The 17033-nt window shown below is 57.7% G+C and overlaps 2 protein-coding genes across 7 annotated transcripts in view; both read right to left on the bottom strand.

The window, feature by feature from the left end:
- ARHGAP30 (Rho GTPase activating protein 30) overlaps positions 1 to 592 on the bottom strand; it is a 19772-nt gene extending 19180 nt beyond the window's left edge. Inside the window, exon 1 of one of the 2 annotated variants that reach the window (XM_070077442.1) lies at positions 360 to 592. In XM_070077442.1, coding sequence (XP_069933543.1) covers positions 360 to 492 — 133 coding nt within the window. In that variant the 5' untranslated portion in view covers positions 493 to 592. The remainder of the gene's footprint in view (positions 1 to 359) is intronic. The other variant, XM_070077441.1, reaches the window with a different exon arrangement.
- On the bottom strand, positions 543 to 17033 carry NECTIN4 (nectin cell adhesion molecule 4). Of its 5 annotated transcripts, XM_070077446.1 has the most exons (10): positions 16928 to 17033; positions 16671 to 16828; positions 7705 to 8064; positions 6265 to 6555; positions 5171 to 5291; positions 3752 to 3900; positions 3355 to 3514; positions 2904 to 2979; positions 2473 to 2547; positions 543 to 2145 (listed from the first exon to the last, which is right to left on the bottom strand). In XM_070077446.1, the coding sequence occupies exons 2-10, from the start codon at positions 16744 to 16746 to the stop codon at positions 1921 to 1923; spliced, it is 1533 nt and encodes a 510-aa protein (XP_069933547.1). In that variant the 5' UTR covers positions 16747 to 16828; positions 16928 to 17033; the 3' UTR covers positions 543 to 1920. The 5 variants fall into 5 exon arrangements, with proteins under 5 accessions (XP_069933547.1, XP_008262423.1, XP_002715263.1 ...); XM_008264201.4 differs by lacking the exon at positions 16928 to 17033 and having other exon boundaries at positions 16671 to 16894; XM_002715216.5 differs by lacking the exon at positions 16928 to 17033 and having other exon boundaries at positions 1785 to 2145; positions 3355 to 3511; positions 16671 to 16894.

The raw sequence follows: 17033 nt of genomic DNA, 5'->3' as shown, positions 1-17033 counted from the left end.
GGCGTCCAGGGTTTGGGCAGGTGACTGACACCCTTAGAGACCAGAATTCTTGGGTCGGAGGTGGAGGCCCATGGAAGCAGGGGGCACAGGGCTGTGCTGTGCACCCCAAGAGGAGGGCTCCGGGCTCTTCCTCTCGGGGGCCTGCCACGTGACTCCGCTGTGCCTCAGTTTCCACACGAGGGGAAATGAAGGGCGTAGATGAGACGCGCTTTCGGTCCTGCTGGCTCTAACGGTCTGTGGAACTCACTGAACTTGGGTTTCAGTTTCTGTATCTGTTCTGTAGAAAGAGCCCACACAGCTGTTGCTGGGAGTCTTCACGCATTGGCCACCTGAGAGAGCTTCCTGGCTCCACTTCCTACCTGGGAACTCGGAGACGCTGGAGGTCTCATGGAGGCCGGTGCTGTCCCTTTTCCTCCTGGCGACAGGTGACAGGCATCCTAACTCCTCCCCTGCTTGGGACCACAGGGAGGACAAGACTGACACGGAAAGCATAGGAGTCAGGGCTCACATGGTTGAAGGGACCAAACAGGAGCCAGACAGAGCAGGTTTTATCTGTTTATTTAAAAACAGAATATCATTTTATGTACAAATATGCACATATTTACACAAAATGTACACACAAGGGCCCCAGATCTCCGTGTCCCACGCTCGAAGTCCTGGGCTGCCTGGGGACCCAGGGAAGGATGCGAGCCTCTCCCTCGGTCCAGAAACCCCATGGATTTCAGGCCAAGCAGGGCCTGAAACACTGGCTGAGTGTCTTTGGGTGGCCTGGGTAAAAACAAGCCTCCTAGAGCCCCAGCCCCCCACCCCAGAGAACCTGCAGGAAGAGGGCAGAATCAGTGACCTAGAAACCACCCCCTCCCCGGGGGGGGGGGGAACAACCTCACCTCCAGCACCTGGGTCACCTGGCCTGAACGCCCCACCCCCTTGGTCTGCAGTCACTACCCTCTCCCTCCTACACACAGCGAACCAGGAGCCCTTGTCACCACGTCCCAGCAACTCCCCCAAGGGACCACAAACAACTGTGGATGCGACTAAAACAGGAGAGGAGGCCAGAGCTCCAAGCCCAGGGGGCTGCTCCTCCCTTAGCCAAACACCACAGGGCTCACACTCCTAATTGCAGACCCCACCCGCTCTCAGGCACAGGAATTAACCCCCTGGGGTGGGGCCCCAGTGAGGGCAGCTCTGCTGAATTCCCTTGGAGGCTGGCCTCACTTGAAGCGACCCTAGTAACAAATGTGGAGATACAGCAAGGGTTTTCAAGAGTCGTCTCTCGTGTTAGGGGATTGGGAGCGGCTCCCCTGGGAAGATCTATTTACAGAAAGCGCTACATGCAGCAGTTGCACAGGCCACCAGAGGGCAGAGGGCTTCTTCTGGAACAGTCCGAACCTCTAGCAGACCCCTGGGCAGCTGCTTCACACTTGCCCCAGGGCTCCCCAAGTAGCGGGAGCCCAGCTCCCCGAGTGGGGCCGGCCAGACTCCAGCCCCAGCCACGCCCACACACCTGGGTCTGGCCCACCCTTCACCGCTCACCTCCAACCTCTGCATCATTAATACTGCTCTGGGGTCTGCGGAAAATGCCTGCATTGACAGGCAGAGGTCACACGGCCACGTGATGTTCAAGCCACACTGAGACGCGAGCCCCAGGAGTCTCCCGCACCGTGTGGTCCACACGCGGCCGCTCACCTGGCGCTGATGAGCGCGCACACACACACGTACACGGTGACCTACACACACACACACACACACACACACATACTCTGAACAGAAAGGTTGGAGGGAAAGGTGGAACAGTCAGTGGGGTGGGAAGCGTCTTCCCCAAGATATGGGGGCACTCCAGGAGGCCCCCTCCCTCAAAATGAGCCGAAAACCCCCATGTCAGCAGAAAGAGCCAGGTCGGGGGCAGGAGGCAGGCCTGGGTCAGACCAGGTGTCCCCGCCCGTTGATGTAGATGCCATTGCCCGTGGGCTTGGCCCGCAGGGTCCCGTTCTCCTGAACAAAGTGGTTCATGGCCTGTTTGATGCCTTCATCCTGATCGTCCTCCTCCTCAGCCCGCCCAGAGCCTGGAGACAGCAGCTCCGTCTGTGTTTCAATCTCCCTCACCGTGGTCAGCGTCGAGTAGCTTCGGCCCTCTGGCTCTTCACTCTGGCAATCAAGGAAGGGCAGAGGGCCCGTCAGGAAGCCAGCCAGGCAGGAGCAGCCAGACGGGTTAGGGCAGGGGTGTGTGGTTGGGTCGTGATGGGGTCAGAGGTCAGGCACAAGCAAGGGCTGTGGTTGTCTCAGAGGCACAGGGGCCAGGCACGGGGAAGGGGAGACGGGAGGGCAAAGGCACAGCAGAGCTGGGGGCTGGGCCGTGGCCACCGGGGTGGAGGCAACAGGGAGAGGTAAGGGGGCTGGTGACGCACCACATCTGGGGCCAGGAGAGGGGCCCGAGGAGAGTAGTGGGGACACCGGTGGGGCCGGGGGCCTCACCATCACAGAGCAGCTACTGTTGTCCTTGAGACTATCAGGGTGACCCTCGGCTCTCAGCCCTACACTCTCCTCCGGCTGCAGGGGGAGGAGTCAGAACGGAGCTCAGCCTCCGCCCTTCCACCTCTTCTCCTGGGTCCTCCTGACTGCCTGTCCCCCAGCCCCACAGGTCTGTTCTCTCTTCACACAGACCTGCTCATTCCCCCACCACTGCCCCAGCTCCAATGCTAGCTTCCCAGTGCAACCCCGAGACCCTGGCAAGCCCAGAAGTAGCTACACCCTCCCACCTCCACCTGAGCCCAGCACCAGCTGGGAGTCAATGGCCAGACCTGGTGGAGGGCTCTGTTCCTGGCTCTGCAGAGGGGCAGGGCACAAGCAACCCCATCCCCCCAGTATGGCCATGCCCGTTGCGCTCATCCACTCTTGGCACATACCTGGCTCCTGGGGTCCGAGTGATGGGAATGCAACCTCCGGATGGAGTTCTCCCTGGTCAAGGTCAGCTCCTCCTCACTAGGAAAGACACTTGCTTGTCAGGGGTCAGGGAGCAGCAGCTGCCCAGGGTGAGCCCGGCCTGGCCCAGGCTACGCTGACAGGGGGCGCTGTGGTCAAAGGGCATGAGTGTGGCGTGTGCGTGAGTGCGTGTACTTGGTAACACTTGGGCATTCAGATCTGGTCCTTAGGGCGTACGGTCCCCCTACCCAGCTGTGGTACAGACCCCAGGCCCCTTCTCTCCTCCCCAAAGACCCTGTTCACCTGTGGTCTGTAAGCTCCCCAGTTGTCGGGCCACCCTGCCCCTTGTCTCCTGGCTGGCAGAGGTCTCCCTCCTGCCGGCCTCCTCTTTGTTCCTGGCTTAGCACAACCCGCCCAGGAGCGGCAAGTACTCACTACTTCTGGGTCATCTGCTGGGCTTTGCGCCGATGATACCGGGACATGAGCACCACCACCAACACCAGCAGGCAGAACAGGAGCGCGGCAATCACACCCACCACCACCACCGAGGCCGACACAAGGTCCACTTTCTGCCCCGGGGCTTCCTCAGGGTCTGCTGGAGACAGGCAGCTGTCTAGGTGCACTCCCAGACCCCCTGACCCACCCCAGAACCCACAGCCCCCCAAACAACGTCCTAACAAAACACACCCACCCCACCCCTGAGCAGGATCCTCTGCAAAACACACAACACAGCCCCCTCCACTTCCTTCCCACATCCTCCTTTCCACCTTGCTGCCCGTCACCCCCACCAAGCCCTCTTCCCCGAGGCCTGGCTGCCACCTCCAAGGCTTACCAAGAACTTCTACAGTGACCTGGGACTCCCTGGAGGACAGCTCATTGCTGACATGACAGACGTAGATGCCGCTGTGTTCAGCGGTCAGCGCAGGGAAGCCCAGGGTGTCCCCTTCCACTCGCACCCCACTGGGCAGAGCCCCGTCCAGCCTGGAAGACAGGGAAGCTGAAGGGTGCCCGCTGGGACAGGCTGAGGCTGCCACCACCCAACGTGCCCAGGCAGCTCTCTACCCCCCACCCCCATGACGTCACCCAGAGCCGCCGGCTGTTCCCACGGTGCCCCTCCCTCCCCAGGCAGGTCTAGGCAGAGGCCCCTTCTCCCTGCCGCCCAGCCTGACCCGGGCACCCCCCACACACACTCGGGGAGAACGCACACGCGTGCCATCCCACATGCTCCCACAGGCATCACGTCATCCGGCACTGGGGACCAGCGCTGCGTGTTATAAAGTCCACCCAACAGGACACTCCACTCCTAGCTGACTCATAGGCGACTGGGAAAACCTGGCTCGTGCTCCAACACCTGTGGTGTTGAACGGCAGAGCACATGAACGCAGCCCCAGGCACAAGGCCACATGCATCGCTCACATGCTCACATGTGAGAACACGTCTGGCACAGCACACATGTGCACCTGACCTCCCCCGGATTCTCTGGACCTCTCAGACTCTGGAAAAAAGCCAAAGACTTCTTGAAGGATCTGGCAGAGGTGGTGGGTGGGTGTCTCTAGGGAGCTGGCAACACTGTGATGGATACAGGAGTGCTGGCTTAACAGCAGTTAGTCAGCTGTATCTTTTTGTCTTTTGCACTCACATATAGACAAAATATTAATACTTAAAATACTGTAGGGGCCGGCATTGTGGCGTAGCAGGTAAAGCCACCTTCTGCAGTGCCAGCATCCCATATGGACACCAGTTAGAGTCCTGGCTGCTCCACTTCCAATCCAGCTCTCTGCTGTGGCCTGGGAAAGCAGTAGAAGATGGCTCAAGTCCTTGGGCTTGCATGGGAGACCCAGGGAAAGCTCCTGGTTCCTGGGTTTGGATGGGCTCAGCTCCGGCCGTTGCGGCCATCTGGGGAGTGAACCATCGGATGGAAGACCTCTCTCTCTCTACCTCTGCCTCTCTGTGACTCTACCTTTTAAATAAATCTTTAAAAAAAAAGACTGTGTTATGGTTCACAACGTGAACATTGGAAGAGTCAGGTTTATTTGTGGGTGGATTCCCTACCAGTGACCACGTGGCTCAGAGTCCCTGAGACAAGCCAATCATATTTGGTGACCATGCACATTCTTGCACTGGTCTGAACATGTGTGACAATTTATCTGATGTTCAGAATATATTAGCCCAGCTCAGAACGGGACATCCTGGTCCTGAGCAGAAAGGACCCTAGCTGCAAGCTAGGCCCTGGGGCGGGCCAGGCTCTTACCTCGTCCAGTTGTACGAGGGAGGAGGCTGCCCTTCGCTCAGGCACTTGAGCGTGGCTCCTTCTCTGCCAATGTGCCACAGCTTTTGGTCTTCCAGGCCCCTCACGGAGGCCTCGGCAAGGACTGGAACAGGAGGTGGGAGGAGAAAGAATGGAAAGGATACCCGCGATTGCGTGGTTCCTCTAAGAGCCCCCACGCTGCCTGCATCGGCCTCCCGCTGCCCTGAACACTCCTACTCACCCGATCCCAAACCCAGCTCAGCCCCCACCTCATCACAGCATCAGGCCACACGGGTCCCCTGCCATAAGCGCCAAGAGTCTCAGTCCGTCTACTGTGCAGGCAGGGAGCCCGTGGGTCCCCCAACATGGTGATGAGTCACACTCTTCCTGCACCACCTGTGGTGCCTAGCTTAGTGCTAGCTGCAGAACAGGCGCTTCAGAACCGCCGCCTGATTCCCGGAAGGCTTAATGATTCTCCCAGTTCATTCATTTCCTTAAGGGCTATTGGTTGAAGACCTGCTTTGTGCCAAAGGCTGGGTTAGTCTCAGCTGAAATCAGTCTGCTCTCCCCAGGGGCTTATGTCTATCACTGGGAAAACTGTATCTCCTGTTCACCAAGCGCCCTTGGCACATGCACCAAGCGCTGCGAGAGACGCTGTGCGTTCGTGGTTTCTAATTCTCATCAAAACCCTGTAAAGTTGGTATAATTACACTCATTTTGCTGATGAAGCCTAACAAGACTAAATAACAGCTGGCAAATTGTAGAAGGCGGGCTCGTTCCAAGTCTATCCGTCTCCAAACTCTAAACTATGTATTTCACAAAGTGCTTCCAATTCTGTGTTTGTAGTTGATTCTCTCAACAACAGGTGAAGCTGGGCATGCTCTTTTGGAAAGACAGGGACACTGGCTAGGGGGAGGCCCAAGTGATTTGCTGGGGTCATCCCAGGTTGCTGTCCAGGGACAAGCGTTCTCTCACACAGTATGATCTCCAGGATCCAAGCTGGCCAGCTTTGGGCGGGCTCAGGGCCTCGCGGAGTGTCTATCCCCAGCTCTCTCGGAACCCACGGTGCCTCCCCTCCCAAGCAGCCAAGTACTCACAGGCCACTTGGAGGGTGTGGGTGATCCTCTGGTCCTGCAGCAGGCCAGGGTGGGACACCACGCAGGTCAGCGGCTGCCCATTCATGCTGCGACTAGGCACCAGGTGGAACTCCGAGGTGACAGCAGCAGAGCGAGAGTGCGCAAAAGACCGGCTGGATGCGGTGCCTTTGACCTCCGTGTCCCAGGTCACGCTGGGGGCTGGGCTGCCCTCGGCTGTGCAGGAGGCCGCCAGTGTCAGGCCCTGGCCCTCTTCCAGAGGAGGACCAGGATTCAGGGAGGGCAGGGGAGGCACTGGGGAGAAGCAACGGTGTGAGTCAGGAGGCCCCGCCTCATCCCATCCCAGTCCCCTAGAAGTGCAAGCTTCCAGGCTCCCACTTCTATTCCTATTCCACCATCAAAGACGCAAGATGAGGGGCGGGATTTCAGGTGATTCAGGTGACTTTGTGCGTCTTTCTCCATTATTTGAATTTTTTTTTTTACAATGAGCATGGGTCATTTTTAAAACAAAACTAATGAAGTAATTAAAAAAACTAAGCAGCTATCATCTATGATAGTAATGACGATAATAGCCACCATGTAGTAAGCACTTACTATGTGCCAACTGCGAATGCCAAGCACTTTATAAACGTTATCTCGGTTGAGTCTGTCAACAAACCCGTGCGGTAGGTATTATTATCCCTCCATTGCAGGTGGGACACTGAAGTTCAGGCAGATTAAAGGAGCTGTGTCAGGTCATCAGCTCCCAGGTGACAAAGTCTCGATTCACACTCCAGTTTTTCTGCTCCAAGGCTGGTGTGACTGCCAGCCAGGTGGATGAAGGGAAACTGGAAAGGCCTTGGACTTGGAAACACCAGCAGCCCGAGCCCAGAATGGAAAAGACATAAGCTGACCACAGGCCCAGGGCTGACCACAAGCGCCCACAAGTGCCAAGTGGTGGTTTGAAAGGGGACTGGGATCTGAGACCACATTCACTGCCCAGGCCACGTGTGCACACCACATTTGAAAACCATGCAGCCCACCATGGCCTCCGAGGCTTTGAAGCAGTGTCTGGGCTGCAGGAAGCAGTGGTTTAGCTCGTGGAAGAGGAGGGCCAAGACAAGGGTCTTCAGCTCTGGAAAGCAGTGATGCAGAAGACAGAGCGAGCCCTGACCATATTTCTCCAGGGAGCAAAAGTAACAGGTCATCGGAAGGAAGGACTTGCTATATCACAGAATCGTCCTCAGCTTTTGGGGGTTACCGGGAGAGGACATCTAGATTGGGTGGGCCGGTGGGACCCCCACCCCTCCAGGACTGCCTCTTTCATTCCTGTTCTGCCTCTGCCCCATCCATCTCAGCAGTTGCCATCTCTGCTCGCCCTGCCTCCCGCTTCTCCCCCTCCACGACCCCAGGCGTGGGTCTTGGTAGCTCTGCACACACACAGCAGCTCCGGCCCCCACTCACCCAGCACTCGGAGCCGCAGCCGGCCCTGGAAGCTGCCGGCCGGGAAGGTGCTGACCCGGCACTCGTATTCGCCCTCGTCGGCCTGCACAGCATTGCGCAAGAGCACGGAGCCATCCAGGGGGTCCCGCGGCGGCGGTGGTTGTTCCACACGGCCCTCGTAAGCCGAGCTCACGTGGAGCCCATATTTGGAGTGGAGGAGCGCCAGCTCCTGGGGGCCCTCGTTCGCGTCCACCCGAGCCCATGCCACCTGTGCCACCTGCTCGCCCGGATCCCCTCGGTAGAAGCAGGGCAACTTTGCATCCTGGCCCAGCACCACCGTTACCAAGTCCGAAGTCTCCAACTCACTTGCGGGGCATCGGCCTGCAGGGGGCAGACAAAGGCAGCCAGGGTTAGGGGCGCTGCCGGAACAGTGGGAGCACACGCCTTAATGACCGTGACCGCCGAAAAGGCCACCGGAACTCCTAGAGTGTTTTATGCTTGCAAAGCGCGTTCAGTTCATTACCTCATTAGATCCACAAAACATTCCCAAGAGGTAGGCGTTATTATCACATTTAACAGATGAGGAAACTGAGACCCAGAGAGAGAGAGGAAGTGGGTTGCCTAAGGCCACACAGACGATTTATGGAAGACTCACACCCTCTCGCACGCACGAGGGTTGTATCCTGAGCAATTGCAATGTGGAAGGTTGTAACAGGCCCAGAGCCCCAGCCCCTGCCCTCAGGGAGCTCACAGTCCTCAGGGAAATGAAATTGAAGTGCCCGGAAACAGGGACAACCCTGAGCAAACTTTCACAGGAGGCTCAGCCTACCACAGGGATAGCAGCAGGTGCTTTCAAGAAGAGTGGCCAGGAGCCACAGCAAACGTCCTGAACCGACACTGTCTGGGATGGGGCACGGAGGGTGGGAAAGGTCCATCCCGGGAGGACTTCAGAAGATTCTTTTCATGGCTTCAGGGTGAGAGACATGGATTCCCAGAGAGAAGAAGGTATTCCATGTGGGAGGAATGGCATGAACCAAGGCTCGGAAACAGGAATGAGCAAGTAACCGAAGACAAAAAGGGCCCAGGTCAGAGGCCCAGAGAGACGAGATAGAATCAGAGGCCCAGGGACCAGGGAAGAAGAAGGGCTGGTGTTTGGTGCATGGACGAGGAGCGCATGTAGCCCTCAGGAACTTGGAATCAAAGCTATGCATCATAGAACCTCATCTGCAGGTAACGGACGCTGAGTTCTGGTTGCAAGAGCCACATACGGAGACAGGCACGGCAGCGGCTGGGTTAGTGCTCAGTGCTGTGTTGCAGGCCAGTTTTGGGATGGGGCAGTCACTGCGGGCCGAGTCATAGGGGAGGGCCTCATGCATGAGCTGGCTGGGATTATGAGGGGTAGAGACTGAAAAGGCATTCCAAGGAAGGGATCAAAGTGAGCAAACACTGCAGAGGTCGGGAGGCTGGTTGGCTCAGGAAGCAGAGAGGACAGGACCCAGCCTATGGCCAGCTGTGTGTGTGTGTGTGTGTGTGTGTGTGTGTTGAGCAGGAGTGAAAATATGGCTGGGGTAGGGTGGAGCCAAATGGCCCAGGCCATTCCATGCCAGGCAAATGAATTCAGATTTGGTCAAGAGGAAATGGGGGAGGCACTGAAGGTTCCTTAGCCGGGGAGTGGCAGAGGCAAGGCGTGATGTGCAGCAAGTAGGGAGCCTGAAGACAGGGTCACGCACCAGGAAGCTGCAGGGGCAGCCCTGGTGTGGCAGCGCTGGGCTGGACAGCAGGAGGCGGATCCTGGGGGAACCTTGACAGGAATTCGGTGAGACCAGAAAGAGAGATGAGGGTGAGGAAAGGCTCAGAGATAACTCCTGGATTTCTCCGATGAGTCACAGGTGAGGGAGGCAGGGCCCCGGGAAGCTCACGGTTGGGAAGAACTGTATGTCTGGAGTTGTGGCACAGAGCGTGAGAGAACAGCGCCGAGGCATGCTCTGGGATGGCGAGCACTCGGGGCCTGGAAGGTGCCCTCCAGCCTGCGGCCAGCGTGCCACACACCCCTGTTATTCCTCACCTTTGCACACACCATCCCCCCCAGCCTGGAACGCCCTGCTCCCGGTGTCTGGGAGCTCCTACTCATCATTGTCTGGAAAACTCCTACTCATCCTGCTTGGGCACTTCCTCCTCGAGGCTCCTCACCCCACCCCCTCCTCGGGCAGCCTGGGGTGCCCTTTCTCGCCATACTCCCCTAAAAAACCTGGCTTTGGCTCCCATCATAACGCTTTACCCCACTGGTGGCATTTGCTTACTGTCCTGTCTACCGCGAACTAGACTGAGTGCCATAAAGGGGTCTCACATCACACGTGGAAACATAGTTTGTGATTTAACACTCCGTGATCTGTGCTCTCCCTTCTTGGTACATAATGGTGCTTAATTCATGTTTGTTGACTGACTGACAGAAAAATGAGCAGCAGCAGAAGGAAAGGGCAGAACAAGGAAGAATGAGCAGTCCACAGTTGGGCTGGGCAGGGAGGGCGTTGACATGGCAACCTTGGGGTGGAGGAAGGATAGGCTGGCTGGCTGAGTTCACTGTCAAAGCAAGCAGCTCCGGACGACAGATGGAGAAAGAAGGAAGGGAGGGAGGAATCAAAGCCCCACCAGAGCATCCCAGGAGGGTCCAGTGAGGCCAAGGAAGGGATCCTGGGGCATTGTTGGCAGGAACAGAGGGAGGGAAGGGGAGAGGATGCTGCTGGAAGCTGGGAGGGCCTGAACCTGACGGGACAGACCTGCAGGGCCAGATACCAGGGCCCTGACCTGCCTGAGCTAATGTTGGTCCCACCCTGCCCAAGCCTGGGAGTCCAGCTAACCACCTACCCCTCCCAGGCACCTCCTCCCAGCAGGGAGCAGGGCTGCAAAGAAAGGCTGGAGCTCCCCACATCCTCTGCTTGGAGCACTGGTGTCTCTGCAGGTGACAGGGACCCCAAGCCGTGCTCCAGTGAGACATTCAAACCCTTCTAAAGACTCTCTGGGACAACATCAGATGCCACGTTACCCATCCCCATTCCTATCCCTGTCAACCACCTGCCTCCTCACCACCACAAATCACTCATATTTCTCACACACACACACACACACACACACACACACAATCTTGTGCTGGGTGCAGTGGTGCAGTAGGCTAAGCTGCGATATCAGAGTGCCTGGAATTGGGTCTCGGCTCCTCTGCCTCACATACAGCCTCTTGCGAATGCACGGGGGAGACAACAGATGATGGCCCAAGTATGTGAGTTCCTGTTACCGCTATAGGAGTTCCAGGTTCCTGGTGTCTGATTTGTCCAACACTAGCCCTTGCAGGTAGTTGGGGAGTGAACCAGTGGATAGAAGGACTCTGTGTGGCTCTGCCTTTCAAATAAATAAATCTTTCGAAAAACAAACAAAACACCTTCATAGGGCACAGCAGGAATGTGAGGTACCCAGCACATAACTGAGACCCAATTTACCATGTCCCCCTGCTTGGGAGTCCAAGAACCCAACTCCCAAGGGTCAAGGTCAAGCTTTGCAGAATGAAGAACCCAGTAAAACTGGATCTCTCCCCCCCCCCCCGCCCCAAATCCACAGTGCAGTAGGAGCATCTCAGCCTGGGCAACACCTCCTACACACACACACACACACACACACATACACACACACCCTGTCCCTGAGCTGTAAGAGAAGAGAAAAGAGAGCTTGGGCCTGGAACCCCTGTCCTGGGCTAGATGGACCCAGAAGCCCAGGCTCCCAAGCCAGGGCAGGCCAGGACTGCCTCCTCCTCCTCTCCCCCACCCAGTGCCTGCCTGGCGTCAGCATGGTGATGTCACCAGCCTGAAGGAGACACACCATCTGCCTGCTGAGGTCACCCCGCGGGCATGTGGTGGCCAGGCCGGGCCAAGCCCATAGACCCTTCTGCTGCAAATTGCTGGCTGAGGCTGGTGGACTCTGGCTAGCCTTGCACTCCTCCCTCTGACCTACCCCACCCCTCCTCCCAGGAGCACCAGGACGGACGCTGGTCAGGAGCCTTGGTGACTCAGAGGCTGCCACACAGCAGCGGGCCTAGCCACAGCCGCCACCACCTTGCGCAAGGGAAAGAACAGGCCCAACTGGCCAGACAGGATCCTTGCCTTTGGCCTCCCCCACCCCTGGCCAGGCCCCCACGGGCCTCTTGGGGCCCTGCCCTTTGTGTACCCCACCCGCTCCCTCCCAGACAGGCCCTCCGTTCCGGGCTTGGGCTGGTTGGCTACTCCCCTACCCTGTTCCTGGGTCTCAGCTTCCCTTTCTGCATAAGGCCTGGTCTCTGGTCTCAGAAAGGGAACTGAGGCTGGCACCTGCAGATAGCTGATCTTTACGAGGGACCTTCCTCGTCTGCCAGCACCCAGAGGGAAGGGTATGCATAGGAGTCCCAGAAGGGGACCCATCAGGATGGGATGGTCTGCATTATGGGTCCCTTTGGGCGAGGGTGTGGCCAGTCTTTCTAGTTCCTGTGCATGTGAGGTTAACTTCATATATATATATATATATATATATATATATATATATATGTTCATGACGTACCTTCAGGGAAGTGCGTGGTGTGTGTCTGTGTCTACGTGCGAACATTCTTGCACGCATCATTACATGGGTGTCTCACACCCTCCGTGAGCACGGTGTGCGTTCCGGTGCTGCGGAACTCTGCACACATAGTAAATATTTTCAAGTCGGTTTATCTTGGCTTCTGCTTGTCTGCCTGTCACAGCTGCCCTTGGTCCCTGGTGTGCGCGGCTGAGTCTTTGCCCTTGCACCCTGTCTGGAGATTCGCCCAGCATCCCTCCTCGGCTTACCCGAGACTTGAGGGCACATTGTCTCAGGCTCAAGGCAGAGGTACTTCGAGGTGAGGTCACCATACCTCTGGGTGATGGGAAATTACCATCTAGCCTCCCCAGCAGCACAGAACCAGAGCTCCTTCTGCCTTGGCTCCTCAGAGACTCCCACCCGCGCACCCTCCTCTAGCCACTCCCCTAGGCCCCCCAGCACCTCTGGCCCCCCAAGGAGGCCTCTCCCTGGGAATCTGTCAGGGCTCTGCTGCTGCCACCACCAGAAAAACCAGCTCCAGCTCCAGGCCTGGGGTAAGGGTTGTCTGGTGCGGGTTTGGTGGGAAAAGGAGGGGGGCTGCCTGGGGCTAGGGGGAGGGGGCCAAGCTGTCTAGGGTCTCATTCTCCTTTGTTAACTCTTACCTCCCCAGACCCCACAGCAGCAGCCTCCACTCAAGAGAGCTGTGGGGAGGCCCTGCCAGCCAGGGCAGGAGACATGGACAGCTCAGAAAGCCCTCCTGGTCCACCCTTCCCCCATAACCTTGGCCTTGGAGTGCTAAAGAACTTTGAAAACCAGAATATTCTCCCTCCCCCTCTGTCTGCCTCCCTCACTTACCCCCCATTGTCCTAAGCCCCCCAGATTAGCGAGAGCTTCCCAGCCCGGGCAAAGCGCCCACCTGCAGATTAGTGTCTGGGGAGGGGGGCCATGCCACGGATCACAAAGAGAGACAGGAACAATGGGGGAGGACGGGCCTTGAGGCAGCCCCGGCTCTGGCCCAGACACAGCTCCCAGCACAGATAAGTCCCCTAAACCCCCCCGGAGCCAGAGTCTGAGCCTGGCTGAGTCACCACAACAGCCACACTGTGGGTGGGAGACCCAGAATCCAGCTTCTCTCAAACTCCTGAGCTCCTCTCCCCACCAACGAGGTCCCCTCCCCTACTGTAGCCAGCTCTGCCCCGCCCCAGATCACAGCTTCGACCCTAGCTCCCAGGACACATCAGCCTTGGAGGCGGGAGACGGCCTGAAACCTATGGGAAAATCTGAGGCCAGCAGCTCCCTGCTCCAGTGAAAGCTCCATCCCACCTGCCCTCTCCACAGCCTCCCTCCAGGAGACACGGGGGACGCGCCCCTGCTTCTGAACGTCACCCCTCATCTTAGATTCCGTTCCGGGATCCAGACCCTAGGCCCCTCTACTCCCCTCCCTCCTGACTCAGTTTCCCGTATCATCTCCACTGGTTTTCCCCACCTAGGCTTTGGTCAATGCAAGGGCAAGTTTGAGAGGCCAGAAAGCGTAGGTCTTCTCCTTCTCCCCTTACTGGGCTTGCGCCTCTAGAAGTGTGCACCCACTCCCTTTGCCTGGGGGATGCAGGCTCCTGAGGCTGTGGTCCCAAAGCGGGCACATGCACTGGAAGCTCCTCCCCGCCAGCTCTGTGACCAGGGACTCTGGGACCAAGGTCACTAAGGCCATGGGGCTTCCCTGGGATTCTCCTAGTCCTTGCCACCTTGGGCGGGAAGGTAGCCTCCCCTTCTGGCTTCCCTGGGTTTGGGTAGCTCCTGCAGGAAAGGGCCTGCCTCTCTCTCTGTCAATAGGAGTAGAAAAGCAGAGATGGGGCCCCTCCCTTTCTAGGAAACCAACCCCAGGCAGAAAGCTGATCCAGGCCCCCCAAAGACAGACCCCAGACTTTAGAGAAGCACTCACAGATCTGCAGTACCCAGGATTGCACTGGAGTTGGGGTGGGGGGGCGGTTATCTCATAGATTTGGGTCCAAAAGCCCCAGGGCAGCAGATGGGGGAGGGAGGAGGGTGAGACCTCACCCGGAAACTCATCCCATTAAGGAGAGACAAAGAGCTGTGGTGTCGCAGGCGCCTCCCAAGCTGGGCTCCTCTCCCTGTCAAGGGTGGGGCAGGGCCCTGGGGCTCACAGCTCTAATGGGCCTAGGAGCTGGGAGTGGGGGGGGGGGGTACAAGTCTGGAGAAGGGCCAGGAAGGCCGGATCCTGCAGAAAGGTCCCCTTTGCTCTCTCAGTCAGAGTGACCACCTCTTCCTACACCTCAGCACCCCACTTCAGCCGGGGGCTGCACACACGGTCAGGACTGCAGAGCTGGAAGGCTCCTGGAGCCCCTCCCATCCTAGTTCTTGGTCTACCAAAGAACCATGGTCTACTGAAGACCTTGGTCTTGCCCAAGATTGTCACCTAGCAAATAAATAGCAGAAATGAGATCAGAGCTCAAGACTCCTGACTTCCAAGTCCAAGGATTTTTCAAACATGAAACACACCAGGTTCCTGGGGGGCCATTAAGGAGACGCCTACACAAAATAGAATAGCGGGTGCAGTGGAGTTGGGACCATGTCATCCTCAGGCTAGGAACTGGGGTCTGCCCCCAGCCCTTAGAGCAGCCTTGAGTGGATGGTAGCAGCAGCAACAGCAGAGTGACTCTCAGGAGGTAGCAGCTTCCTGGGGAACTCCTGGAACCAGTCTTCCTTCTCCATGTACCCCACAGCACCCCTCAGTCAGGCACTGAGTGAGCTCAACGGTCCCTTCCCACCCAGAAGGGGGTCTCCTTAGAACGGTTCTCTTGGAACAGTTTTGTGGCATGAAAAAGGAAGGTGGGCACCCTGTCTGATTCACCACCGCCTCCCCTGAAGCTGGCAGCCTGGCTCTACCCGGTATGCCCTCAGCTGTAGTATTCTTTAATGACGCAGGAGCCACGAGGCCAAGACGCTAACCCCTGTTATGCTTCTAACACCGAGTAATCTTGCAGATCTCACTTGCCTATCTATTTCTCTCCATTTTCCCATCCATAAAATAAGGGAGTCGGAGCAGTGATCTCTTTGATCCCTGCCAACTTCTGAGAGAGCATGGCTGCTTTCCTTAGGTGTGGGTAGATCCTACAGCAAAGCGACTGCTGGGGTCCCTGGTCCCAGCCACCAGGCCTCACACTCTTGATCTAAGCAAGTTAAGAAAAGCTGTCTGGAACATGGGATTGGGTGGATGGGGGGGTGGTGGTAGTGGAAGGGGTTGCAGCTCAATATCCTATGATTAGCGGCTGGGCCAGTGACTCTTCCATGAGAGGATCAGAATGAGGGCAGCCCCTACCCCCACCAACGCGCATGTCTAGGACTTGCTCTCTTCCTGTGAGAGCTGGGGTGGGGGTGGGGGGCTTCACAGCGGGAGGCCTGCTGGACAGCTGAGCCTCTCTCTTGCTGCTGCTCCTGGTGCTGAGAGTCAGCTGTCCTATCCATTCAGGGCCTCATCCATCCCAGGAGAAAGAGCTCTTGGTTACACCTTACCCTGGTATCGGTCTATATACAGCCCACTGGGGTCTCAGTGTACAGACACACACACACACACTTCCTCACTCTGAAGGTTATAAATTCCTACAATTTGTTTCTGCTATATATGCATTAGACCGGCAGGAGGTGGGGAGCAGCACAGGCATCTAGTTGAGAAAATGAGGGACAGCAGTTGAACAATAGAGGACCACACCCTACCTAAAAAGTTCCCTACCCTAGACCCCCAGCTATGTAAGTGACCCCCATATTAGCACCCTGGCACCTAACAGGGTTCCCAGGGAAAGGGAGGGGCCAGAGTAAGAGGAATCCCAGCCTCCCTAGAGTCCCCAAACAGGTGCCCCCCGAACCTGATGTGCCGCAGCATCAGGGAGAGAAAAGAAGGGGAGAGAAATACCCCAGCCGCTCCCTGAGCTCCAGGCTTCCTGCACCCTGATGACTGCTGAGACCAGCTCAGCCCTGAGTCAGCCCCAAGTCCACACAGCAGCTCTGGCCCAGGCGGTAGGCCAAGGGGCCTCCTGGAAACCCTGCACTGAGCAGGGTCCTCACTGGTTCCACCTCCCTGCCCACCTGCACCAGGGTCACTGTATTCATTCCCGGAGAGGCAGCCTGGGCCTAGGCAAGGCTTTGGCAGAGGGAGTCGGGGACTACCTGACAGAGTGACCTGGCCTGGGGCTAAGAGAGGGTTTGAAGGGGAAGAGCTACACTGTTTTTTCCGGGTGCAGAGCTGGTAGCTGCTGGGGTGGGAGAAGGATTAGTTCTCTGTCCAGAGTATAAGAAAAAGAGAATGTGTGTGTGCGTGCGTGCGTGTGTTTGTGTGTGCGTGTCTGTCCCAGGTTGGGCTCAGAAGCAAGGGTCCTGATGACTCAGGCAAGTCCTACCTGTAAATGATGCCAGGAGCAGCAGCAGCAGCCAGGCCTCAGGCCCCCACATCTCGGCTCCCAGGGACAGGGGCATTGGTTGAAAGGCAGACCTGCCCAGCGTTTCTGAAGCTCCGCCGAGTTCTCCCTGGGAGCCGGCTCTAGCGCTGGATAAGGCACTGACCCAGAAGACAGGAAGCTGCAGAGTCCCAAGGCACTGAGGCACCTGCCTCTCCCACCTGGGTCTCCACTAGGGGACCCAGCCCCGTTCTACCCACCCAGCCGTAGCTGCCCCCCGAAAAAGCCGTAATCGGGGAGCTCCGAGCTCCCCCAGAGCTGCTTCCCACGCCGTGGCCAACAACGACGGCAGAAACCTGGGAACCT

Source organism: Oryctolagus cuniculus, chromosome 7 (genome assembly GCF_964237555.1).
Source record: "Oryctolagus cuniculus chromosome 7, mOryCun1.1, whole genome shotgun sequence".
NCBI lineage: Eukaryota > Metazoa > Chordata > Mammalia > Lagomorpha > Leporidae > Oryctolagus > Oryctolagus cuniculus.
The sequence above is the reverse complement of the archived record's forward strand: the minus strand, read 5'-3'. Positions and strand labels throughout refer to the sequence as shown.